General features: G+C 40.7%; 2 protein-coding genes and 3 long non-coding RNA genes across 7 annotated transcripts in view; 3 read left to right on the forward strand and 2 right to left on the reverse strand.

Annotated features, from left to right (window-relative positions):
• LOC125989042 (uncharacterized) overlaps window positions 1–5,826 on the forward strand; it is a 45,773-nt gene extending 39,947 nt beyond the window's left edge. The window contains exons 3-4 of the long non-coding RNA XR_007488588.2: window positions 2,440–2,579; window positions 3,334–5,826. This is a non-coding gene — a long non-coding RNA (uncharacterized lncRNA). The remainder of the gene's footprint in view (window positions 1–2,439; window positions 2,580–3,333) is intronic.
• Window positions 5,827–6,496: 670 nt separating this feature from the next.
• On the forward strand, window positions 6,497–13,403 carry xpc (xeroderma pigmentosum, complementation group C). Its single transcript, XM_049752460.2, has 14 exons — window positions 6,497–6,817; window positions 7,125–7,391; window positions 7,463–7,559; window positions 8,258–8,342; window positions 8,431–8,588; window positions 9,013–9,133; window positions 9,217–9,306; window positions 9,704–10,534; window positions 10,616–10,776; window positions 11,659–11,740; window positions 11,949–12,080; window positions 12,272–12,441; window positions 12,518–12,611; window positions 12,696–13,403. The coding sequence occupies exons 1-14, from the start codon at window positions 6,706–6,708 to the stop codon at window positions 13,023–13,025; spliced, it is 2,730 nt and encodes a 909-aa protein (XP_049608417.1). The 5' UTR covers window positions 6,497–6,705; the 3' UTR covers window positions 13,026–13,403.
• On the reverse strand, window positions 6,946–7,562 carry LOC125987902 (uncharacterized). Its single transcript, XR_007488183.1, has 2 exons — window positions 7,421–7,562; window positions 6,946–7,217 (listed from the first exon to the last, which is right to left on the reverse strand). It is a non-coding gene; the product is annotated as an uncharacterized lncRNA (long non-coding RNA).
• Window positions 9,429–14,190, reverse strand: LOC137839732 (uncharacterized). Its single transcript, XR_011085875.1, has 2 exons — window positions 14,056–14,190; window positions 9,429–11,090 (listed from the first exon to the last, which is right to left on the reverse strand). It is a non-coding gene; the product is annotated as an uncharacterized lncRNA (long non-coding RNA).
• On the forward strand, window positions 14,063–25,673 carry arih2 (ariadne homolog 2 (Drosophila)). Of its 3 annotated transcripts, none has more exons than XM_049752462.1 (15): window positions 14,063–14,202; window positions 15,820–16,306; window positions 17,433–17,500; window positions 18,540–18,612; window positions 19,241–19,382; window positions 19,692–19,813; window positions 20,086–20,195; window positions 20,500–20,617; window positions 20,702–20,752; window positions 20,932–20,953; window positions 21,461–21,612; window positions 21,889–22,032; window positions 22,417–22,482; window positions 22,671–22,796; window positions 24,126–25,673. In XM_049752462.1, the coding sequence occupies exons 2-15, from the start codon at window positions 16,037–16,039 to the stop codon at window positions 24,195–24,197; spliced, it is 1,536 nt and encodes a 511-aa protein (XP_049608419.1). In that variant the 5' UTR covers window positions 14,063–14,202; window positions 15,820–16,036; the 3' UTR covers window positions 24,198–25,673. The 3 variants fall into 3 exon arrangements, with proteins under 3 accessions (XP_049608419.1, XP_049608420.1, XP_049608422.1); XM_049752463.1 differs by lacking the exon at window positions 14,063–14,202 and adding an exon at window positions 14,459–14,599; XM_049752465.2 differs by lacking the exon at window positions 14,063–14,202 and adding an exon at window positions 14,688–14,816.
• Window positions 25,674–25,888: the final 215 nt, after the last annotated feature.

Genomic DNA, 25,888 nt, shown 5'->3' on the forward strand with positions numbered 1-25,888 from the left:
TAAACCACAAATGCGCTCATTCTACAAGCAGCATGAAAATGCAAGACACCGAATCCCCAGTCGCTCCTGATGGTATATCATCAGTCGGTGAATGAGGAAGCAGAGTGTAGTGCTTTGAGTACCAAAGGTAAAAGAGTTCTGTACAAGTACAGCCTGTTTATCAAACGGCTAAACACGCATTATTAATTTCAAGTTGTATAAGAGACACGTTTTTTTTTTTTTTTAAATGAGCCATTTTCTGCTTATGTTAGTGCAAAATTATACAAAATCGCTTATGGATGGATGAGGAACCCAAAAGAGTGCTGGATCACTTGTGAATTGGACAGTTTTCAATTTTGTTTGTGGGGTCGTAAAACAGTAGCTGAAATGCCAACACAATGTAAGTGTTTGACATTAAAAATAAGTCTTACTGGGGGAAATGAAATTGTCTAATTTTCCCTGCTCTTTGCTTGATGACGTATTGAAAGAGTCCCGCTTGTCACTGTAACAAAAGACACGCTAAAGGAATGGTGTGCACTCAACAGCATGTTTCACCTCCTCACTATTCATTCTCCACAACAGTTAATGCAGTGTCCCTTAGAGCACACTGGGTCTTCAATTGAATATCTGCCAGCCACTGTGGCTCTCAGAGTTTGAACTGTGTTTGAGGCTCAGATTGATTGACAGTCAGCGGTCTTTTTCACATCTCATACAAACTGATTGACATACTTGTCAATGAAAAGGATGTGAAAGGAGAAATACTAAACTGACTTTTAGTCATATCCTTTTCAATTTGCCCACACGGTCTTTACATGTAAATCAATACATACATACATGTGATTGCTGAACAACCACTGAGACAGCTCCAACTGGACATTTTGAACATCTACTGTGTGAGCATTTAAACGTACAGTCATAGTTCAACGATTTCCTCTTTGTCGCATAAGTAAATACCCAAGAATTAGGACTTTTTGATCAGTCACCACCATACCACTTTGTTGTACCGTGGGAAATTGTCAGATTTCTCTCCGTTGATCTGAAAATCATTATTTACTACAAATCATGGATCCTTGTTCCTCTATGTATGCCAACGGCATTTAGCGAAGGGGAGAACAAATGAATGAGCTTTGACTTGTTGGCAGAAGGTATAATTAATCTGTGTTAACTGTATAGTTCATCTTTTGTTTGCAGTAGTAGGCCATGTCACTACTGGCCAAGCTGAAAAAAAGCCGAAGGTAACAGTTTTAATGAGCAAAAAAACGTGGCTTGTGATTTAAATATATTTCAAGTTAAACTGTCCCAATGTTAAATGCGCCCGACCTCCTGCTCCTTTTCCCAACTGGCTTCTCCATGGTTATCAACCTGCCTGCGTGAGCACGGCGCCAGAGAAGACGAAGACATGCTGGGCTGCCGACTGAGAGCACAAAACGTGTGTATGCGTTCGTGTGTGAATGTGGGGGCGTGTGCGTGTTTCACACTTGCTTCAAAAGGCTCAAATGTGATGCGAGCTGAAAAAATAATGTTCATATTTTGGGAGTTGAACAAAGTGATTAATATTTTTAGTTTTTCTCACTTGTGGTGTCTGAGTTCAGGGATTTTCTTCATTTTCCCTGATTCAAAACATGGAATAAAAAGTGTAGGTTTTTTTTCTAGCGAGGGGCAAATATTGATTCTTTACAGAAAGTGAGAAGAATTCTCATGGGGGAGGTCCCTTATGCCAAAACATGTACGTAACCACAATCTTGCGCAAATTAACTTGTTCAACATTCATTTAACATCATAAAATTGCATGGTTAGGCTGGTGCATGTTTTTTGTGAAAGAGTAACACAGTAGGGATACCCCCCCCCCCCCCCCCCCATTTTTCTTAAGGTCATTTCTCAAGTAGAGTTACAGGTGCACTTTGAAGCACATGGCTTGGGGTCAAAAGTTTCCAGCAATCATTTATTTTGCAGAGTATATGGACATGATGTCTTTGGCAACATTCCATTCATTTTCCATACTACTTACATTGTTGACTTGCTGTCATGGGGAGCTGGGGCCTATCTCAGCTGATTTTGGAAAATAGGGGGACGACATCCTGGACTGGTCGCCAGTCAATCACAGGACACATAAAGACATGACAGCCATTCACAATGGGAACTGAACTCACGCTGCCTGCACCAAAGTCAATCAAATCTGTGACTCGTGTTGAATCTTTCAACTTTATTCAAGCACGCTGACTAGAATAAATCAGCAGATTCCAGAGGAAAAATAATCCTGAATGAGTTCCTTTAATATTTAGAAAAAAGGCTAGGAGGAGTTCAGGTGACTGGCAAGAGGGGGTCGTTCATTTTCATCCCTCCCTTGCCTCTCCTCTTCTATTTTCCCTTTTTGCTCCCCTTCCTTCTCTGCATCCACCTTTACCTTTGTCTTGTCTATCTTACCATTTCCGTCTCCCTCTGCCCCTCTCTCATCCCCAGCCGCCCCACCTTCTCCTGCCCGGCATGACGTGGGATCACATCAAGGAACTGTTGCTGGGAGTTACGGGGATTGAGAGCGACGCGTTGGAATGCAACTCCAGCGGAGCCCCTGAGAGCAATTGGAGGAGGGAGAGGAGGAGGTTGTAGACTATTTCCACTTCATGCCTCTCAAGTCGTTCACCTCAATACTCTGACTACTCTCTCTCTCTCTCTTTCTCTCTGTCTTTAACCTCTTTTTATCTTTCCCATCATACCTCCATCCTCTCTGGGCATCCACACTCTGCCTTTCAATTCTTCTTTGCCCTTTCGCTTGACTTTTGTGCTGTTTATTGGCCCTCTGTCAGGCTGTCCAACCAGGTTGCCTGTTTGTCTGTAAGCAGTGTAAATGCCAGCTAAACAGACAGTGGCAGAGGCAAGGGAGGGCAAACACATGGAGATGCAAATGCACACACGCACACACCATGGCCAAATGGCCAAACACACATTCTCTCTCATCAGCAGAATGAAAGTGCTTTCTAGTGTTATTTGAATGAGACAGAAAAGATCCCTATTCAGCCCCTCTAGCCAGCTTTTATTAACACGGTGAGGCGACATGAGCGCCCTCTCCTCCCTATCCCCTCCCCCACTTCGCATCCCTTGTCTGACACACACACACACACACACACACGCACACACACACATGCACGCACACACACGCACACACACACACACACGGTGAGGTAGGTTTCCTGCACAGGTATGATCTACTCTCTCCTTTAGTTGGCCCCCTCCTCATTCTTTTGTAACCCCATTCCCCCCTTTCTTTCTCTCTCACACCCCCCTCTCTCTCTCTCACTCTTGCTCTCTCTCTGGCTCTCTCTCACCCTCTCTCTTTTTCTCTCTATCTGCGTAAAGGGCCAGTCAAAGGCACACATCCACCGGTGGCTGAAGCAGCAGCAGCAACAGCAGCAGCAGCGGCAGCAACAGCATCTCTTTGGAGCAGACCAGAGGACAGGGCAAGTGTCTTACTGCAGCAGCATGGAGTGACGTGGACTCGCGGGGACTTGTCAGAACCAAACCGGAGGATGGACCACCTGGCTTCCCGTGCATGGATGCTCGTCTTCTTTTTCCATTATGGTGTCACATGCATCACTCAGAAGCTCCTGCTGAAGTGGTAGTTTTATATTGTATTTGTTGGTATTTTTGTTCACACATTTTTATAGAGATTTTAAATATGTTTTATAATATCCTGTGTCTCTTTTGAGTATGGTTTGAAGCTTTGGATAGTCTCAGAAGTTTATTAATGAGGCGTTTGAATGACAGCTTAATATTGGATTCCTTTTATATCTACTTGACACTAAAGGTGACATAGTTTTAATTAATGTAAATACAAAATCACAATAGCCTGATTTAATGCATAGCCAATGAGTTCATTGGCTTGAATGCAAATGAGTGCATTCAACAATTGAGAAAGGTTTTTATCTCATACAGAACATTAACCTGAAGCGCAAATCTGTCTCAGTTTTCTTCCAGTTTACCTCCCACTCTGCTAAGAATGTTGTCACAAGTGGCAGAGTGGAAACAAATCCTTGTTAAAGCAACTTTTTGTTGAATTACTTTAAATGGTTCCGTTTGTTGGTTCGTTTGCAACGTGCTCGAGTGGAACCCACTAGTCAAGTACTGCTCACTTTGGTCAAATATGAGACAATTTGGTTTAGATTGATTCTGATTTGCCCATTATGATATAATGTTTTATTTTACGCTTGAGAGAAAGCTATTTTACTATCAAAATAATAATAATAACAGTACTTTGTAAATCAAAATCCTAGTAATTGTCATTGTTCTCTTACCTTTTTTCCATTTATAGTAATATTTTGTTCCTAACTCTACCTACGCATTTGGGCTGTAAAAAACTAAAATAATCGACCAACACAGCAGTTTGATTGAGATATACTATAGATATACAAATATATAATTTTCAACAGCTCAAGGAAATACATCCTACAATGCTAAGTAAATCCAATGTACAAAGTGGGTCTCACGCTTTAAACAACATCTCATATTTATTCATAGTCCGTTTCTATGTGTGCATGTGTCTGCTTGCCCATACAACCCAGTCTCCCCAATGCCCAGTTCGCTTTATGGCTTTTTATTCCTATCTGACTCTACTGATGGTTCATATAGGGATGGAAGCCATGCACCGCGCTGGAAGCACACACAACACACTGGAACATACACAAATACATATATATTGTGTAGTTTATATATCTGAATATGGATTCATGCGTTCAGGAGAAGAGCTGTCACACAGGGAGCCATGGGCACACGATCATATTTATGAAGAATTTGTGAACATTCTTCAACACACACATCTGCCACCGAACGTCAAACAAAATTGATATTGATCTGAACACAGAGGACAAGTGGATTTTGATGAATCAGATCAATTTGAAGCTGAGAAGCAGAACTCTTTCTCAGGGACCTGTCGTCAAAATAACACAATGAAGAATCATTTAGGGGCTATTTTTGGTCCTTGTAGTGTGAAGAGACTTTGCGGCAAGTAATTGCGACAACAACAGTATATTGTCAAATAGTAGCCTAGACCATTTATTTCCTTAACTGCAGACTGGATCAGAACTGTACTGTATGTTACAATTCATGTTAACTGAAACTGGAATTTAAAACTGTGGCTTTAAAAAAATGGAGGGACTGTTATGAGTAGTGAACTGGACGAGGTGGAACAAAAGTCTCATAGCTACTTCATCATAAACATGGACGGACACAATGTCAGAGTCCTCTAGAATCCATGAAAATCTTTACACAGCGATGTCATTGACGTGATAAGACTCCACACTAATTCATACAAAGAATTGTTTACACGTCTTGCAAGGTGCTGCTGTTTTGGTTTGCAACAGAGTCAAATTGGCTAAAGCCCCTGATTGATACTGTCTGGGAACTGAAGTTATTACAGTTACGACCTTTTTTCTTTTACTTAACAGGGAAAGTGAGTGATTTATTCATGTTGATTGGATCTAAACAGTGAATTGTTGGGAGGAAATAAGGTGTTCGAGATTGGAAAATAATGATACAATATTTATGGGTGGCTTCTTTCACCTTTATCATGTTTATGAAAAGGCACTAACTGCAAAAAAATTCATTGTAACAAGCAGTGAACAACACTGTTGACACATCAAAGACTATTAAATTGTACTTCATAAAGACAAAAAAAAAAAAGCAAAAAAGGATGGTATTCATAAAATTCACCTGTCGTGTTTTAGCCATGTAGCCTATTTTCCTCGTGTGCATCACAGTGATGGAAATTTTCAATGTAATCGTGAAAAAGGTGCAAATGAAGTGTTTGTCTGCTTTTGACTGAAACGAACTGTACAATAAACTTTTGCCACTAAACGTTGTCAAAGTTGTCTTTAATTCTTGTCGAGGCCGGGGCATGACACTAATCTACACGTAAGAATTTTTTGCACAAGACAAAACTATGTGTGTGCGTGTGTGTGTGTGTGTGTGTGTGTGTGTGTGTGTGTGTGTGTGTGTGTGTGTGTGTGTGTGTGTGTGTGTGTGTGTGCGGTGCGTGTGCGTGCGTGCGTGTTATTACTATTATTATTATTAGTAGTAGTATTAGTATTAGTATTATTTGATTAATTATTTATTTCAGTACTGTTGGTTGTAATGGCAACTTTTCTTATCCTCTGGCGCTACCCTCAGGATAAAGTCCGCATTTTCGTTCTGTGCTACCATTACAGTAATTCAGCTAATCCTCGTTAGTATCTCCTCCGCCTGACGAATGAATTAATAAGTAAATAAATAAATCTATGGTATCTACTTTTTCCCCCTAACAGAGTAGTGACTTTTAAAGTATTTTGATGTTTAAAAATCTTTCCTAATCGTGTACTTGAACAGCACCAGCAAACCATACTACTGGGTTCGCGGATTCTTCCTATCAACTGTGTAGTAGTGGGTAGTTTTTGCCGTAGCCTGCAACTTACTTGTGTTTCCACGTGATGGCAGTACACTCTCAAAAGTGGTTGTGAGTATGCAGAATCCCAAAAGAAAAAGAAGGTAACCGGAAGTGACACCCTAGCCCGCCTCCTTCACGAATTGTCGAGCAACTGTTATCAAAGAGGCGTTGACATGATACATAACTTCTTTTATCATGTTATCCACCAGCGCATAATTACACGCAAGGGATTTTGAGACTTACCGTTTACATTTTTACTTGATTTAAAAATAAATAAATAAAAAGGAAATACGTATTCTAGCGAAGAAAACAGCATGGCAAAGCGGAGTGGCTGTAAGAAGGCAGATGTCAATACGAAGAAGCTGAAACAAGTGCCGAAGGCAAAAGGTGGAGGAACTAAAGTGCGGGCGAAGAGAAAAGATGCAGGTAATATTTAACAAAAGACACTGTGCTGTCTTAGAACTCGGAACTTCAATTTGCGGAACACGTATTTCATTACGTGTAACCTATTGACACAATCAATGTTCATAGTAAGTAGACCATTCGACTAATCGTTCAACATTGCAAATGCCTTTATTACTGCATAGCCCTTATGATTACTGTGCCGACCTCTTGGTAAGTCAAATTGTTAAAAGTTTTGGCAATCAAGCATGCAAAACAGAAAAGCTTTACAAAGTAAATGTCCGACCATTACAATCCTAAATGGTGTCAATGGTTTCCTGTTTTCTTCAAGGTGATGATGAGGACAATGCAAAAGAGGAAGAGATGCTCAAGAAGAGGGTAAATCCAAAGCCACGTTCTTCTTCAGACCATGGAGTTGGGAATACTGTTGGCATCAGCACCAGCAAACATGTCCGGGCACCGGTGAAGAGGGAGGAGACGCACAGCACGAATGATTGTGATGAAAAGATGAGCTCAGCAGCCCCAGTGACACACAGTGGAAAGGAAAAAGAGGAGGAGGAGAGTGAGGAAGAGGAGGATGACTGGGAGGAGGTAGAAGGTGAATAGAAAAGAATAACAACACTATACCTGTACTTGCTTTTCAATTGACTTGTGTTTGTGTTTTGTGAGAACTGGCTGAGCCTCTGAGTCCTGCAGAATCCTCAGAACCAGCCCTGCCCTCTCAGCCAGTAGAGATAGAAATTGAGACCCCTGAAGTCAGAAAAAAGTAAGTGAACATCAATAAGCATTTTATTAGCTTTCTTGTGCAGCAAATACCTATCAAACTGTACTAGGTGGCTTCTGACTTGTGTTTTCAAAAAGGGAGTAGTTACGCCTTTCTATTACTAGTTGTATTTAGTTTTGTAATACCATGACAGTATGTGACAGTAAACTCAGACACAATTAACCAACACAATTACCAACTTAATCCACAAAATTTTAACGATCAGTAAATTAACTAATCAATTATTACAGGTACCCTAAGTGAAGAACTGGATAAAAGCCTAATTACAATAGCATTGGGAAATGGTCTACCTTCTGGAATGTTTGTACAAGAAGTATTTGCGTCAGAAGACTTTTGTCAATACAAAAAAAGAAAGCTATTTAATTTCGGTTGCTCCTTACATGTTACTACTGTGTTCGTATTTCAAATGTTTGAAACAACCTGTGTTAATAACACCACATATTTATATGTTTACTAATTTCACAGATTTCCACTTACATATTAATTGAGTTGTAATCAATCATTATTCTCTGGGAAATTGAGGAACATTTTCAGAAAAGTGATTCTGCTTTGACTCAAGATGAGCAAATTTCATGGCAAATATTGAAGTTATTTTTGCCTTTGAGCCATTTGACTGACAAATCGTGCTTTTAATGATGCTCAAATATTGTTGTGAGTAATCATCATTTGTGATTGTCCAGACAGAAGAAAAAGGCAGAGTTTGAAATGTACCTGAGACGGATGATGAACCGTTACAAGAAGGACCTGCTGGTCGACACACATAAGGTGAACACACTTATGTACACTTTTATTGTGAGAATCCTTCCACCCTGCCATTGGGAGTTATTGCAAGATTCTTCTCATACTCTGTCAGGTGCACCTCATGTGTCTTTTGGCCAGCGGGATGTTCCGCAACCGCCTGTGCAGTGAACCCGATCTGCTTGCCATCACTCTGTCGATGCTGCCCGCCCACTTTAGTGCGGTTGCCAAGGAACGTAAAGATCAGAACTACCTCTCTGGGTTGCTAAAATGGTGTGTACACATTATCAATAGTACATGTATGTTCACGCATCCTTCAAATCAGTGATTCTCTACTAGGCAGCTTTGGCTCTTAAGGTTGAAAAACACTGCTTAAAGGGAAAGCCAACTCAAAAATGTAGCCATAAAAATATGTACTATACTCCCCTACGTGGCTAAACACAGCATTCAAATTAACTTGATTTAATTCATATGCAACCAACCGCTTATCTCTGGTGGGCATAAACAAAATTTAAGTATTTATCATGAATTAATCTAAGTCCAAGAACAACAGCTTTTTGCTTTTTAGGCAACAGCAACAACAAACAAGTAAAACTAATTATAATTACCTTAAATGTGTATGAAACTAAAATATGCACAGGCTTTGAACTGTTTACCTTGTCAGTTAAAGGGTCAGTAATCTTATTGCATCGCCCAGGTTTCAAGCAACTTTCACCCTCAACCCCAGTCTTCCCTACGAGGAGCGTCCCGATCCTCGCGCTCTGCTCGAGAAACGTCTTGCGAGCCTGTCAGTAAAGAACCACCAGGAGATGACTCATGTCAGTATTTTGACCCATCCAAGGGAATGGAATGATTCGAATAAATGCTGTTGACATGGTTGTATTGTTTTGGTTTCCCGTAGCTTTTCCTGCTGGTCTTGAGGTCTCTTCAGCTCTTTTGTCGGTTGGTTCTTTCTCTGCAGCCTCTTCCTCTTAAACCTCCACCAGCCAAGGTAACGTCACCATTTTATAATATCTAAGCCATCCATCCATTTTCAGCGCAGCTTATTCTTATTAGCATGAAATACTATTATCACAATATTATTAAATGTATTAGCACAAAGTAAGGCTTATGCTTTTGTTAACGCATTTCTTTTTATAAATACATATTAATAGAGTATCTGCAGTTCAGTTATTAAATGCCCGTGGCCCCAGTGTACATATAGAAAATGGATGAATCTATGCATGGTCAGATCACTTCCCCTTTTCAGCCCGATTCAGATTTCAAGTCATGGAAAATGCATGCTTATATCACATCAGGTAGGATCCAGTAGACATTCTGTTTCTTTGCCTGTTATTGTGTTCCTGTCGGATAAATACTTTTAATATAAATCTGTGTCTTGTCAACAGGGCAAAGGCGCCACAACTTCCTCTAACGCACCAGCAAAAACAAACCAAAACCAGGTAACATCTAAGACCAGCTCACCTGAACAGAAAGTCTCTCTAGGCTCTAAGAGGCCAGCTGAAGCAAAAAGTGCTGGAGACAGGGGAGGCAAACGAGCAAAGAGAAAACCATTAAAGGGAGAGGAAGTAGAGGAGGCTGAGAAGATTTTGTCGCCAGGTGGCCCAAGACCAAAGAACTCCAAACGGCGTAGCATTGCCTCAAAGGTCACCTACAAGGAAGAAAGCAACAGCGAGGGCGAGGAGGAAGTTAGTGATGAAGACTTTCAACAGTCCAGTGAGGAGGACAGCGAAGATTCAGAGATTGGAAGCAAAACTGCCAAGGTAGTAGAAGATAAAGAAAGAGGCAAAAGTAAAAATTACAGGAACAATACAGCCCAGAAGAAAACGAGCAGTTTAGGAAAAGATGAGGAGAATCACAAGGATAGAGAAAAAGGACAGGCTGGCAGCAAAGCAAAGAGACAGAGCACGAAAAAGAAAAATGGTGTCGGAGCTGACCAGTGGGTGGAGGTGTTTGTAGACAAAACCTCCTCCTGGGTGTGTGTGGATGTGGAGCACGGAGTGGGCGCACCTCAGCTCTGCTCCCAGAATGCCACGCGGCCAATCACGTACGTGGTGGGCGTGGACGGAGACGGCTTTGTGAAGGACCTGGGCCGCAAGTACGACCCCACCTGGATGACGTCAAGCAGGAAGAGGCGGGTGGAGGAGGAGTGGTGGGAAGAGACGCTGCAGCCCTTCCTGAGACCAGAAGATGAACAGGACATAAAAGAGGAGAAGGAGGTGAATCATTGTCAAGTTTGAAAAAAAGTCTCACTTAACTGGATCAGCGTATGCTCAAGCTTTGTTTTATTGCCCAATCAGATGCAGAAGAAGCTGCTGAACAAGCCCTTACCTGTCTCCATCGCAGAGTACAAGAACCACCCGCTGTATGCGTTAAAGAGACACCTGCTCAAGTATGAAGCCATCTATCCTGACACAGCCGCCATACTCGGATACTGCCGAGGAGAGCCAGTGTACTCCAGGTCAGTCAAACACTCAGGGCACTTTAGTGTGAGGGACCATCACGGACATAATTTAGGATTACCTCTCACACCTGCTTTTGCACACCGCCCTTCTGTGTGGAGTTTGCATGTTCTCCCCATGCTTGCGTGGGTTTCCCCTGGGTAGTCTGGTTTCCTCCCACATCCCAAAAACATGCATAGCAGGCCGATTGAGCACTCCAAATTGCCCGTAGGTGTGAGTGAGTGCGAATGGTTGGTTGTTTCTGTGTGCCCTGCGATTGGCTGGCAACCTGTTCAGTACTGCCCGAAGTCAGCCGGGATAGGCTCCAGTGCACCTGCGACCCAAGTGAGGAAAAGCGGTTCAGAAAATGGATGGACTGAAGTATAAAATTGTGTGAATGAGAATGTTTTGATAAGTGTGAGCGGTAAGCCTGGATCTTATCACCAACGGCCCCTCATAATTTTGTCCCATTCTTCATCGATAATCAGCGGGTAGTCTGTCCAGTTCACAGGCTCTCTGACTAAGTGTGAGTTCAGACACTTTTCAGAATCAGAATCGGCTTTATTGGCCAAGTTTGTGCATGCCAAACAAGGAGAATTTGACTCCGGTTGATCTCAGCCTCTGTACAACATTTAAATGACTCATCATTTTATGGTAATAATGTGAACATTTTGACTGGTTTAAGAAAGTCTTGATACTTGCTGCTCTCTGAAAAATATATCGATGTTATACTATAGTATTAATATGTTTTAATGATTTGCTCAAATGCAGCAATTTCAGGCTCTTGTTTGTAATGTTGATATTTATGATACAGTATTGTATTTGTTATTTCAATTAAGCAACGACAGTGATCTACTCTAGAGGCAAGCAAAATTAAATGTGATCTTGTTCCTTTCTGCTAGAGATTGTGTGCATACTCTACACTCCAAAGACACGTGGCTGAAAGAAGCACGGACTGTCAGAATAGGAGAAGTACCATATAAGGTAAGAGTTTTGATATTGAATTTTAATTGTCAAATCGTTGCTATTCTGTGTTTTATTTATATATTATATAATCAATCCCCTTCTATAGTGATGAAAATAGGAACACCAGATATTGACTAAACTCTCCAATGTTCTTCCTTTTCCTCATCAAGACCTTAAAGTGGGATCTCCGGGGTTTCACTTTAATGTTCTTTTGTGTCCACGTCAGATGGTGAAGGGCTTCTCTAATCGTTCACGTAAGGCTCGGATGATGACCGAGCAGAAGGATGACAATGACCTTGCTCTGTTTGGGGAATGGCAGACGGAGGTGTATCAACCTCCCATAGCTGTGAATGGAAAGGTATTCAATGCTAGTGAATTGCTAACTTTGTCATTTCAATACAAAGAAAAATTTAGTTATCTATTGGGTTTAAAATTTTTGAAAAACCAAAATCTTGAAAATATCTCTCAAAAGATGTATGTAAATGAAGAAATGACCTCAAATTGATTCTCTCACTGCTGTATTATTTACTACTCATTTGTTACCCTCAGGTTCCCCGCAATGACTATGGCAACGTCTACTTGTTCAAGGCTTCTATGCTGCCGGTGGGCTGCGTCCACCTCAGGCTGCCCAACCTTCACCGTGTGGCCAAAAAGTTGGACATGGATGCTGCTCCCGCCGTTACTGGCTTCGACTTTCATGGGGGATATTCGCATGCGGTGTAAGACGGTTAATATAATCAATAGTACAAGAAATTTTTTGTTTATATATTAACTTTGTTCCAACGTGTGCTCCAGCACTGATGGCTACATTGTGTGTGAGGAGAATGAGGAGATCCTCAGAGCTGCCTGGTTGGAAGAACAAGAGCTTCAAAAGCAGAGGGAGAAAGAGGTGCGTGGGTGTCCACTTGTGGGAGTGTCTTTGAAACGTTGTTCATTGTTTGGGTAAATGGCCATTTTGTCTCTCATTTTTCAGAAAAGAGAAAAAAGGGTGATCTCCAATTGGACTTTGCTTGTGAAGGGCCTTCAGATCAGAGAACGTCTAAAGCGGCGTTATGGCAAAAAGGGCCAGGCTGCTGACGAAGACAAATGTGATGGACTGTCTTCAGATGAAGGAGGTGTCGAGGAGGAGGAAAATTCCAGAGCTAAAACTGCCACGGAGACACTGGCTATGTCTTGGCCACAAAACAGGCAAGCAAAGGAAGAGAAAGCAAAGGAAGAGAAAGCAGGGAGTTTCAGCGGACAGAGGGCAAAGCGGGAGAGGAGAGGCAAAGAGAAACATTTGTTCCCCTTTGAGAAAGCGTGATTCATGCATGCCATTTTGTACTTTCACTCGCTGCCGTTGTGCAGACACACTGCGTGGTGCGTATGCTTACAGTCAATCATGGGTGGTTTTACGGACGGCGAAATAAAATCAAACAATATGACAATAATCACATCTGACATGGACAGTTTTGACCGGATAGAAGCTGAAAAGTGTTATTGTTGTTCGACATAACTACACAACTTCCATTTTGTCCATATCTAAAGGAGACACACTTAGACTGTCTTTTTCTCACTGCTGTTCTGTGTTACAGTGCATGTTTGTTTCTGGATGATGACACTTGTATTTCCATTCTTTGATGGAAATTATTTTTTGTAAGTGAACATTAAAGTACGATTAAAAGAAAGTGGAATGCTTCAATTGAAAGTATCTATGGCCATGTTCTCCGGGCCCAAGGGTTATTTTATTTACTTATTCTCACAGTGCTCATTCAAGTTGCAATTTTCAGTCAATTTTCCTCACCAGTCACTGCAAATTCATGTTTGGGGAATTACAAAACAATATTTTCTGGGTATTAAAGCACAAGAAAGCTTGAGGCTGTCATTACTATTTCACGGGAGGCACACTGTAGGTTCCAGTGATAACTAACCTATCTTATGACATGTGTATTTATCTAACTTAAGAATTTAATTATCCAGTCCATCGCAGAATCTGTAGAACTTGAATAGCAAAAATGATGTGTTCATGGAAGTAGAATAATAGAAAACCAGTTTCAATGTAAAAGATAGGTGACGTAGACATTAAGAGCAACAAATTATTTAGTTTAGAAAAGGCCTTGCAAGGCGTGGTCAGTTTTTGAGCCACATATATCTCTCAGTGGACCTACATGTTTATATTGTGATGTTTTGTAAAGAGTTTGCTCAGGTTTAAGTTATTTAGGTAGAAATGTAGTTTTACACAGCACTCATATTTTACAATTTCGAACTTATCAAAACACAAGTGCAGGTTGAATATGTATAAATATATATTTTTGACTATTTGTGTAATGTGTCAGGTCCCCTTTTCCTTTTACCTTGTCTGGGAACTTGGAAATTCCGAGTCAGTTTCTGTTCAAGAACGCACCACATCGTCCGCCTACCAGCGAAAGCACGGAGCGGCTTTGTAGTCTAAAACACACTTTTATATGTCACAGTGGACGGCACCGGCGTCGCCCTGAAAGGTAAAAATGTCTTGAGTTAATGTAGAATTATTTGATACATCTGTGGTTAATTGTGTTTCGAGTCTCTCGAGTTGCTGACGGCCTTGTTTACATCCCAATCCACGGGTTTGGAGTGGGCAAGAGGCGTTTCACAACCATCAAATGCTAACGGGGAGCTAGCAGTTGCATTCATATCTTAACTCATGTGGTAAACTCGTGTACAATGAACTTGCTTAACTTTTGATCGTTTCTTTTCAAGGAATCCTTTAAACCTCGTCAATCCAATGACGTTAGCATTGTGTCGCTTTATGACTCAATCTAAATGTTTCAAGGCTAATCTGGCTAACTCAAATTGGCTAGTCGATAACTGGACATCACCTTTGTGGCTCTAACGCACACGATTCGCCAAACAAAGGAGGTAAATGTCGATGTTATGTGAATTCAAAGTACGGCATACTTGTTTTATCTCGTCTAGTACATTACAAAACCCCACCACCACGTATTATGAAACCGTGCTGACTCGATGTGATACATTAGCTTAGCAAGATGTGTGTCACCCAGTTTAAAGAGACTATTTTTAGCCCGGACCAGGAGCGTTTAGCTGTTGCCTGGCTGACACCAGGAACGCCTGGCAGGTTCGTTTTGGCTCCTGTCGACACGTTCCGGGTAGATTTTTGATACTGATCCTTTGTCTAAAAAGTATTTAAATTTTTGGAATTCACTATTGCACTTTTGAACTTCAGACTAAGTAAAGTGGCCATTCTCCTGTGTCACTGGGCTGCACTTTTTAATATTAACTTTTACAAACTGCAAAAAAAAGCTCACATCAAATGTAAAACATCAGTACACAGGTAAAAGAATACACATGCACAGTTAATCCCTTTATAGTGGCTGAACTGAGTAAGATCATCTCACCAGAAGTCTTGTGCAATCTCAAACCTCAAAACATTTTCCGTTTTATAGGTGACTTTGTATTTTGTTGAAAATGACCTTTGCGTGTCATGCCCTTCCACACCACTGCAAACTGTTAGGTTGCAGTTTGTTGAAGCCTATAGCTGATGATGAGAGGCAGGTCTACACACTGGATTAGTCGTGAAGTATATGTGCAGCATTTGTGACAGATCTCATGCAGCCATAAATCTAACCCTGTAGCGAATGTGGGCTCACCGATAAGTGTATAATACGTTATGATAGTCCAGCTACACTGTTTGTCTCGTGCTTTTTTTTTCCTGCTGAGGGAGTCCACAGGTGTGTCTTCCTTATATCCCCTTTAAAGCTAAAGCATCTTTCAACTAATCCTCTAAAGCTCAACCACGAAGGCTCAACACGTCATCCTTTATCCTGCATCCTGGTTAACATGACACAACTTCAAAATAGTACATCACCAACATAACAACTCTGATAGTTGGAACTCATTGAAGATTCAGTGTTTCTTGTCACCACCAGCCATTACTTTCCTGTTAGTTTGGCAATTGTTACCATATTGTGGGCATCGAAGTACCCCTGAATGAACGTAAAAGTGTAAATTTGTGAAAAGGCAGGGAGGTTGACTGTACTGTATTGTATTTTCTATTTCACAGTACTCTCATTGATTTCCCATTTGACTCACTCTCTGCCCACTCTGTTTTTTTGGATCAGCCTTCCAAATGAGTGACGGCGAGTGTGACTTCTTCTGTTTCTTCCGCTGCTGCTGAGCGCGCAATCCTCGCGGCTCAGACAATCCGGACGCCAGGTTGTCTCTGGACAGTGACGGAGAGGTGGAGCTTATACAAGCCATTCTAGCTAATCAGAGCCACGGAGATCCGACAGGTAGGCGTACAGTCTACCTGTCTGGGTGGTTGATTCGGTCGACTGGATGTCTGTGGACATGAACAGCCAGGCGTCTGACAGCAATGAGGAAGACTTTGGGGTGAACTCTGAAGAAGAAGAGGAGGATGAGGAGGACGGAGGGGAAGAGGAGGATCAAGGGGATATCGAAACCTACTACGACGGCGTGGCCAGCGATGTGGAGCAACAGGGAGCTGACTCTTTTGATCCTGAGGAGTATCAGTTCACTTGTCTGACATACAAGGAGAGTCAACGGGTTTTGAGTGAGGAGGTCAACATTGTTGCTGCTGCGCTGAAGGTGGGCCAGTTCTACTTTGCATCCTTGTAATGCCTACTTTTTTTTATACCCCAAATCTCAGTAGAGTTGTGAATCGAGTCGTTGCTACAATGCCACACATTTTCCAATGGGCAGTACATGCTTTTTGTTCACTGTTAACTACATTGCATTTAAATTGCCTGTTTTAAAGCATTGCTATGGAAAACAAAATAACTGCAGAATATTTCATTTTTATTAACATAAGCACAATATGAACAAAACAATGTAAAAAATATTTTTTTTCAATCATTTGAAGCATTTTTATTTAACAGTAGGAACAAATATAGAACAGTATAAAATAACACAATATGTTTGAACTACTAAAAATGGACCCCTCAGGAATAATGAAAATTCCTTAAAATTAGGGATGGGTGAGTAACGTTATCGGTATCTGTGCCAATACCAGCCTTATTTCAACGTATCAGGTAGGTCTTTGTTTATCATGATCAGTCGGTCTGAAAAACATTGGTATCGTACATTTCGGCAAAATGTAAAAAAAAAAGTTATGATTCTACGTAAGAAATTAACATAATTTCCACTTGATGTGCATGACGAAAATATGACACTTGCTGCTTTGCTCTGATCGCTGCATGGCAACTTGGTAGAGGTTAAACGCTGGGCAGGCTGTGCAAACACCACATCTATTTTCATGCATCCACTTCATCACTTATTCAAATGATTCAACAGGTTTGTTGCACTGTCTTGTTTTTGACAACATCCTGTACCGTACACAATGGCTTCATTTACTCCTTGTCTCGTTTGTAGTGCACACAGTAAGTTGCCAAAAAAGTAAGAGTCGTGTGGGTTGTTGTTTGTTAAGTACAGATGCGCCCTAGTAAACAAGAAGGGTAGATTTAGGATCAGATCTAAATTGTTTTGACCAACACTCTGCTTCTGGTTTATTAGAAAACGAATCAACTGTCAATGCATACCAGAGAAAAACGTCAACAGTGTATTATCATTGGGGGTCTGTTACTAGTTTGGCCTGTAATACAGGTGATGTCGTCATGCCGTGTTCCTGCCTCATCTCATGTCCAGGAAAATAAAACTAGTCTTCTCTCTCTCTCTCGCTCTCTCTCTCTCTCTTGATTTCGCCTCCTCTTTTCAGGTTTCACCGGCTGCTGCAAAGCTGATCCTCGTGCATTTTCACTGGCAAGTTTCACAAATACTGGACAGGTATTTTCCCCCATTTTTGTTATCTTGCAGAGTTATTCCAGGCTGTTTTTTGTTTTCCCAACATTGGAAACCAGGATGACTTATTCTGCTGTATAAAAGGCAACAGATGCTGCCTTTTGCCATCCAAGTAAAGACAAGTTGTTATGCCTGCCGCGACATGCCACTGGAATAGACAGAAAAACAATCATTTAAATAATAATAGTAATACAGTGTAATAATAAAATACAGCTTTGTTTATGTAGCGCTTTCACAACTGCTTTTGCCGTAACAAAGCGCTTTACAAAAAATCCAAAACAACACTCAATATACACTTTTAACTACAAGACATAATTGATTTTTCAAAGAGTCTACTGTGGGTTTTGTGAACTGTTCCAACTCAAATTTTTTGTTCACAAGGGCAGCACATACCATATATTTATAATGTCTCCCTCACAGTGAAGATGTTGGGAGCATCTTCTGTGGTTATTCACCAGGTACTCAGGCTTCACTCAGATTCATTGAATTATCCTTTAGATGTGAGTGTGTATCATCAAGTCTAGGGTGTATGCTTCTTTCCCAAGACATCTGAGATGGGTTCCAGCTCATCCGTGACCTTATTGAAAAGCGCTATATAAAATGGATTGGTGGTTTTCAGAAATGTAGTATTAATCATCCTAGAAATATATAAAAACTGAAATCGCAACTCATGGGGAAAAAGTTTTCATACTATAAAAACTGACCTCGGAACCACAGCTATCACCAAATGATTCCCGAGCGTGGCACCCCTGCTGCTCACTGCTCCCCTCTCACCCAGGGGTTGGATCAAAATCACACGGGGATGGGTTAAATGCAGAGGACAATTTTCACCACACCCAGATGTGTGTGTGTGACGATCATTGGGACTTTAACTTTTTTTAACTTTATTAAGTGCTGCAACACTTTGAAAATGCTTGAATCAGACATTGGAAAGGTGTTGCAAGAGCACTGGTATTGTTTTGTCCACCACAATTTTAACCTTTTCCATTCTCATTTGAGTTTGTGTTTTTCCTCTTGTGTGCAGGAATAAGTCCAGTTTGTCCCTGATGTTGTCAGATGCTCTGGTTCAGCCTAGCAGTACTTCCAGAGCAGTCATTGTGAGTAACAAACAAAATGAGCAATCACTTTAGTATTACTCAACAACCATCAAATTTTTGTCTCAAGGAGTACGTCTAATGAAAGTTCCAGTAATGCTCGTATGAGACTTTTGTTCACTTTTAGGCCAAAAATGTCACAATCTGTTTTCATGTCCTCCTGTCATATCTTTAGCCTGTTCATATTTGGCCATGTGTTTAAACTCTAGGTTGTTTCCTCTTAAGTTTAGAGTGAACTCTTTAACTGTATAATTTACAAATGATTGTATTTTGCTACACATCTGACCTCATGTGGCTCCCAATTTAGGCACTAAATCCTCCTTTGAGTACAATGACGCTGCAGAGCTGCTCACACGCTCTGACATTGTTATGTGGTAGGGAACAGCGTGCACACGTCTGGAAATGAGCATATGATGTTTCGTAAGACTTTCATGAACGTTAGTTGTATTCTTGTAAAATGTATGCAAGGCCATCAACATATGTTTTGTGTTGCTCTTTTACATGAAACAAACACATTGCAAGCAGACCAGTGCAATGTGCGTTTGTGTAGTTCATGATTTAGACTGTATTTTTAAATGTATTCACATTGGGACAGTTTTATTTGAACTGGAATTGAATTTGTGTGTTTCAGGCCCCTCAGTCCCTGCAGTGTGGCGTGTGTCTCCAGCTAGTACGGAGAGACTCCCTGCTGGCGCTGCCCTGCCAGCACTCCTTCTGCAAAGCTTGTTGGGAGCAGCACTGTACTGTACTGGTCAAAGATGGTATAGGAGTGGGTAAGTCAAAATTCTGTGCATGTGTGTACTTATCAGTACAGTTGTGGTCATTTGATACAAAGATGACCCTTTTGACGATGTCTATGTGTCCTTCAGCAAGATACCAAACGCTAATGTGCTTATTGAGTAAAAAAAAATATATATATATAGTACAATATATTGTACGTGAAGCCTCAATGCGATACAGTAGGTGAACGGCCAACTGTCAGTACACAATGTGTAGCAACCTTGTGGAATCTGTAGCACACATTAAGGCTGATATGGGAAATCGGCTCCTATGTGTGGGGGGTCGCGCTTGTGTCTTCCCAGGCGTCTCATGCATGGCTCAGGATTGCTCCCTGCAAGTGCCAGAAGATTTTGTCCTGCCTCTACTGCCAGGAGAGGAGCTGAAGGACAAGTATAGACGCTACCTCTTCAGAGACTATGTAGAGGTGAGGGCTTACTTGTTCTTCCTTAATCTACAGTCAGATCCCTAAATATTGGGACAGCGACACAATTCTCTTCTTTTTTGGCTTTAAACACCAATTGATTTGAAATGAAATAAACAAGATTTGCTTTAACTTGAAATTGAAAGCATAAAATCAGGCAACTGGAATTCTAATAGTTTAGGTACCTTTCAGTTCCAATTTGGTCCATGTTCAAGTGTATGTTATTCCCTTGTTAACATTCTGCTCAGCTTTACCTGACATCTCTCTGACTGCAGAGTCACTTCCAATTGCAACTGTGTCCGGGTGCAGACTGCCCCATCGTCATTAAGGTGCAGGAGCCACGTGCACGCAGGGTGCAGTGTAGTCGATGCAGTGAGGTCTTCTGGTAGGTCCACAACACACGCACACACACATGCGTACACAAACATACAGAACAAATAAATACAAATTTAAATTCCTAATTGTAAAGTTCTATATGTCAAATTAACCGCATTGGTTTATGCAGTTTTGCACGCATTCATGGTTCTGTAATGGTCTGCATTGAAGCACTTCATGATTGCGCATGGTCTGTGTACTTCTTTAATGACTGGTAGTTTAGCCAAAGAGGTTCAATAATAACATTCATATGCCAATTGTATGCAATTTAAGTTTCATGTTGAAATTCTCTGTTTATCGTTTCTCATTGTTAGTTTTAAATGCCGTCAGATGTACCACGCACCCACCGACTGCGCAACCATCAGGAAATGGCTCACAAAATGTGCAGACGACTCAGAGACGGCCAACTATATCAGTGCACACACTAAAGATGTATGAGCCGCCTCATGGTTTCTATCTTAACTTTGAACTTTCAAAAAATATTGAAATATGAAACAACTCTGTGTCATGTTTCAGTGTCCAAAGTGCAATATATGCATTGAGAAGAATGGAGGGTGCAATCACATGGTAAGTAACAGCAGAAAAGACAATGCAGTTACAGTATTTCGTTTGTAGTCTCTTCTTTTTGAGTCTGCAACCCTTCGATTTTGCACAGAATCTTTAATATTTGTACAATTTTGTGTTTATAGGCTTAGTTACAATTGTTATTGCTTGCTTTGACAAAATATCTTCTTTGTTTATTCCAGCAATGCTCCAAGTGCAAACACGGTAAGTTCAAGATTCAATCAATACATGGAATGTCCTGTCCAGACGTAATTTTAAACAAGTCTAAAGTATTTCTGCAGGACTTTGAACTGTGCATAAAATAAGAGTCAGTCTAATTGCCCTGATTGCATATGAACAGTGATTTATACAATGAAGTATGCATGTAATTTGTCAAAAAATGTTTGAACTGTTTTTTGAAAACGATACTAATGTAGATATCTTTAATAATTAATGGTTTTGAACTTTTTAGCATGTCCTGACGTTAAAAAACATATTTAGTCTATTTATATTTTGGTGGTTGGTCTTCTAAATGTTATTTGATTGGTTTTCTTTTTCTGTCTGTATTGGCCATGATACAGCTATAGCTGCTGACCTAGCAAAAACGAAATGAAATGAACTGTCTGCCCAAATAATAAGTAGTAGCAATAAGTAGTAATCTAACCATTTAGGTGTGCGCTCAAAACAAGGCTGAAAACTGTTAAATGAATGATTTTAACTTTTTATTTTCAGACTTCTGCTGGATGTGTCTGGGTGACTGGAAGACACATGGCAGTGAATACTACGAGTGCAGTCGCTACAAAGAAAACCCCGATATAGTCAACCAGAGCCAGCAGGCTCAAGCCAGAGAGGCTCTCAAGAAATATCTCTTCTACTTTGAGAGGGTGAGTAAGCAACATGACAGTGAGCGAGCATATTTTGGTCTTTGAATAATTACTAATACAGGGGGTCCTCGGTTTACGATGTCGTTCCGTTCCTGTGCGGCGATGTTAACCGAATGTTGTCGTATTTCGGAACAGTAATAGAATGAAACGGAATAAAAAAAGAGAAAACAATTCCTTGCCTTTGATGATGATGATGATGATGATGATGAAGATTTTCCGTTGCATATGTTGAGGTCTGCATACATGTATATATTTTCTGTGTGTTTCCTGCACCAGTGGGAGAACCATAACAAGTCTCTACAGCTGGAGGCTCAGACGTATCAAAGGATCCAGGAGAAGATCCAGGAGAGAGTGATGAACAACCTTGGAACCTGGATTGACTGGCAGTACCTTCATAATGCTGCAAAGCTTCTAGCGAAGGTTTTTTTTTCCTTGCTTGGGATTTAGGTGTTTTGGTTGCTTGGTTTGTTTTTTGATTTTTATGCCAGATGTACAAATTGGTATGTTCCATGACGTATTGAGCAAATTTGATTTAAAAATAAATCAGAAGTGCAGTAAGCGAGACTCCTAAGATGGTAATAAAATAAGTGATACTTTGTCATAATAATGAAACAGAACAGAACACTTCTCATGTTGTGTTAGTTCTTGCGTCTGTGCGAACATTACTGTTCAAAATTGTGCCCTGTGCTTGCAGAAACAAGTCAGGCATGAGTCTGTTTGCAGCAGTAGGGTGCAGAGAATCATTTTAATTGACAATTTCTGTGTTTCACTGATGCCTCTTCTGTGTTGTTTCTTTGCTTCCAGTGTCGTTACACACTGCAGTATACGTATCCTTATGCCTATTACATGTCTGGCCCACGCAAAAAACTGGTGAGAAACTTGTGCCTTATTGCCTGATTGATTCATCAACTTCACTCTCTTTTGTTTTGAAAAAAAAATGAGATGACAAGACAACAATAATAATATGCGCCTACTCAGATGTGTTTTGAGAGGGGGCAAATGGAGAGAAGAGAGATAAAAGCTTGAGTGCGTGTTGATGTTGGTTTTCTTTGCTGCAGTTTGAGTACCAGCAGGCCCAGCTGGAGGCGGAGATTGAGAATTTGTCGTGGAAAGTGGAGCGGGTGGACAGCTACGAGAGGGCAGTGGTGGGAGGCGAGGTCGATCTCAGTGCCAGCGACAGAGGGGTAAGACTCCCTCTCTCTTTGATTTATGCAGTTTTAGGGACTTAGCAGTATTGCGAGTCACGAAGAAATGTGGCATTCTGGTGTTAATGAAAGCGCCTACATAAAAATGTACAAAGATAGTGTACTGCATGCAGTGAAACACTGGAATGCATGTTTGGTGATGTCATATTCTAAAAAAAGAAACTGTTTCAATCGGTAGCTGCTCAATAGAAGTGAGAAAAAACAAGGAGAATCATTCAGCCAAAAATCACTCCCAGACACAGGCAGCCAAGGAAAGTTCCCAACTTCACTCAGTAGGCCTTGCCCCTTAAAGACACAAATCAACTACATTTGTTTTTGTGATTTTTGTTTTTTTCCCCCCCCCCAGTGTGTAGTAACTACACTTTATTTATTTTCATATTCTTTGTATTTTAATGCAAGACAGTGGTATTTGTGAAAAACAAACAACAAAGGTGATTTTTTTGGGGGTTGGGGAACAAAATGAATTACCGTAATTTCCGGACTATAAGCCGCACCGGACTATAAGCCGCACCAGCTAAAATTCAGGGATATTTTAGTTTTTTTCTTACATAAGCCGCACCGGACTATAAGCCGCACGTGCACATGAGTTTTTTACAAAGAAAGACAGTACACAGAAAGCCGTAAAAATCCATAAATACGCCGCGCCGCCATTTAAGCCTCAGGGTTCAAAGTAACCTTCTGAATGAAATGCATTAAAAGTTCACATTCATTACAACTTGTTTTTGGCGAGCAAAATTTCAGAAGAATTGAATTTAAATGCTGATTGATTGGGTTTTAATACAATGCAGATGGTCCAAACAGCGCCACTCTGAGTCACATGGCAGAGTAAAAGAAAGGGTTTAGAGCCCTTTGACGCAGGTAACCTAGTGTGCATTCCTACTAAAGCTCATAATAGTCACAAACAACACAGCCAGAATAAGCAGCAGCCATAGTAGTGTTTTAAAATAGTATTTTTGTTGTTTTTTTCTTCAAGATACCGCACAACAGTGGTCCACAGCCTTTTTACGAGTGTATAAAAGTGATCAAGTCATCACAAAAATCACGGAAAAAATCTTATATAAGCCGCACCTGACTATAAGCCGCAGGGTTCAAAATTTTGGAAAAAAGCCGCGGCTTATAGTCCGGAAATTACGGTAGTTGCGTTTCTCTTTATTTTCATTGGCAAAATTGAAAACGAGGAAGAGATCTATATGAGTTTTGGAGTGGAACAAACTCAAGTTGTAAGTCAAAATACCACTGCAACTTGAGGCGTGTTGTGTAAATGCAACTTAGGGAAAGTTTCAAGCTTTCTTTTCTCCGTGTGAACAGGAGCTGGAGAATCAGATGCACATTGCCGAGCAAAGGCGACGCACGCTGCTGAAGGATTTCCACGACACCTGAAGCGCCATTGAGACTGCGGAGCACCAGCATCTCTTTCGTCCGTCCTTTCTTCTTTCCTACTTTCCCTGTGTTACTTGCCCCACTTAACGTTTGCTTCCTTCAGTGTCTACACCCAGGCTGAAGTCCCTTCGGTGTCCTTTTTCCTTATCAACAACGCTCATTTGATTTGTCATTTTCTGTCTTTCTCTCTTCCTTATCTCACTCCTAAAATGCTGCAAAGACATTAAATGGCACGATTGTATCTCTTGCCCCACCCTCCTCTCATGGTCTATCACCATGTTTCGGCTTTAACACCATCACCCAAGTTAAACATCTTGATCAGAGCACACCGTTAGAATCAAATGTGTGTCTCAAATACCATTAATGTCTAGCATCATACTGGTCCCAGACACACAAAAAGATAGAATAATTTAAAAAAATATATAGAAAGGTCAAATCAGTTTGTAATGTTTGTCAACAAAGGTGTTACTACTAGTGCTGAGACCATAAAGCCTAGTCGACACTTTGTGGCAGTTGCATCGCACACATTTACATATGACAACTATTTGTGTTTTCATTTAGTTGGCTAATTTAATTTATAAATAATCCAAACCATCTGCATCCTTCATACATAACTTGGGCAAAATGTAGCATTTTAATGTGCATGGTACATTGTTCGCATACAGAACATAATGAAGATGAATGTGTGTTGTTTTGTTTGGGGGAATTTCTGGGCCACAATCAACACACTTTACACGTGATTTTTGTTATTGCCAAACATAAAATACTTTGACCACGAACGCCAGTAAAAAGCTGCTAGTTGTTATGATTTTAGAAAAATAAATTGATCCTTAGATGCCCTCTGCTAATATTACTTCAAACAGGGTGGGCAACCTACAAAGAGTGTGCCCCTTGATCCGACCTGCCACGAAAGTTTGAAAACAAAATATCATGTCACATACCGTGTTAAAAAAGCACCAGAATATAAATGCTCACAAGAAAAGAGTTCTTTTTAATCCATTATGACTGCCTGACCTGCAAATATACAAACTTGAACTTTATCCTGTTGAATCGATTCAGCACAGCTGCTTCACTGTTCTCAGGTGGATAAAATACTTGACTCTGTGAACAAATTCAAAGATAACACAGCATAGAGTCTGCACGCCGTTAACTGCTCATGACAGATCATAGGTGTAGTATTTTTCATTTCACTTAGTACACCAACACACATGAGGCATTCAGTCTGCCAAACATTTATTGTACTCCTTTCTCCTCATTTGGATGCTATTGTGTTGATCACCACCATTTCATCATTCTGGGGCTTTGGTTTTCCTCCTCTCTTCCTTGCTCACATTGTTCACATTACTTCTGGATAAAAATGGCTGTTGATAGATGGTTAAAAAAATAAAGAAAAAGCTTCCAAAAAGTGCTGTAATTTTCAACAGTTGTACATTAATACAGAAAATAGAATTACTGAGAGAGTTTTTAAAACTGAAACCTTGTCTTGTGTATTAATTGCAATGCTACATGTCATGCACAGTTCAAACAAAGTCTCTGAAGCCCGTGTCACCTTTAACATTTTTCACGCTGGTACCTGCTGTGCCAACTGCTCAGTCAGACTTTGTTGTGATCCATTGGCCACCCACAAAGAGCCTGTAAGGAAAAGCGGGCATTACAGTTAACATAGGTAGTTTAATGGTGCATGTCATTTT

This window comes from Syngnathus scovelli, chromosome 2 (assembly GCF_024217435.2).
Source record: "Syngnathus scovelli strain Florida chromosome 2, RoL_Ssco_1.2, whole genome shotgun sequence".
Lineage (NCBI taxonomy): Eukaryota > Metazoa > Chordata > Actinopteri > Syngnathiformes > Syngnathidae > Syngnathus > Syngnathus scovelli.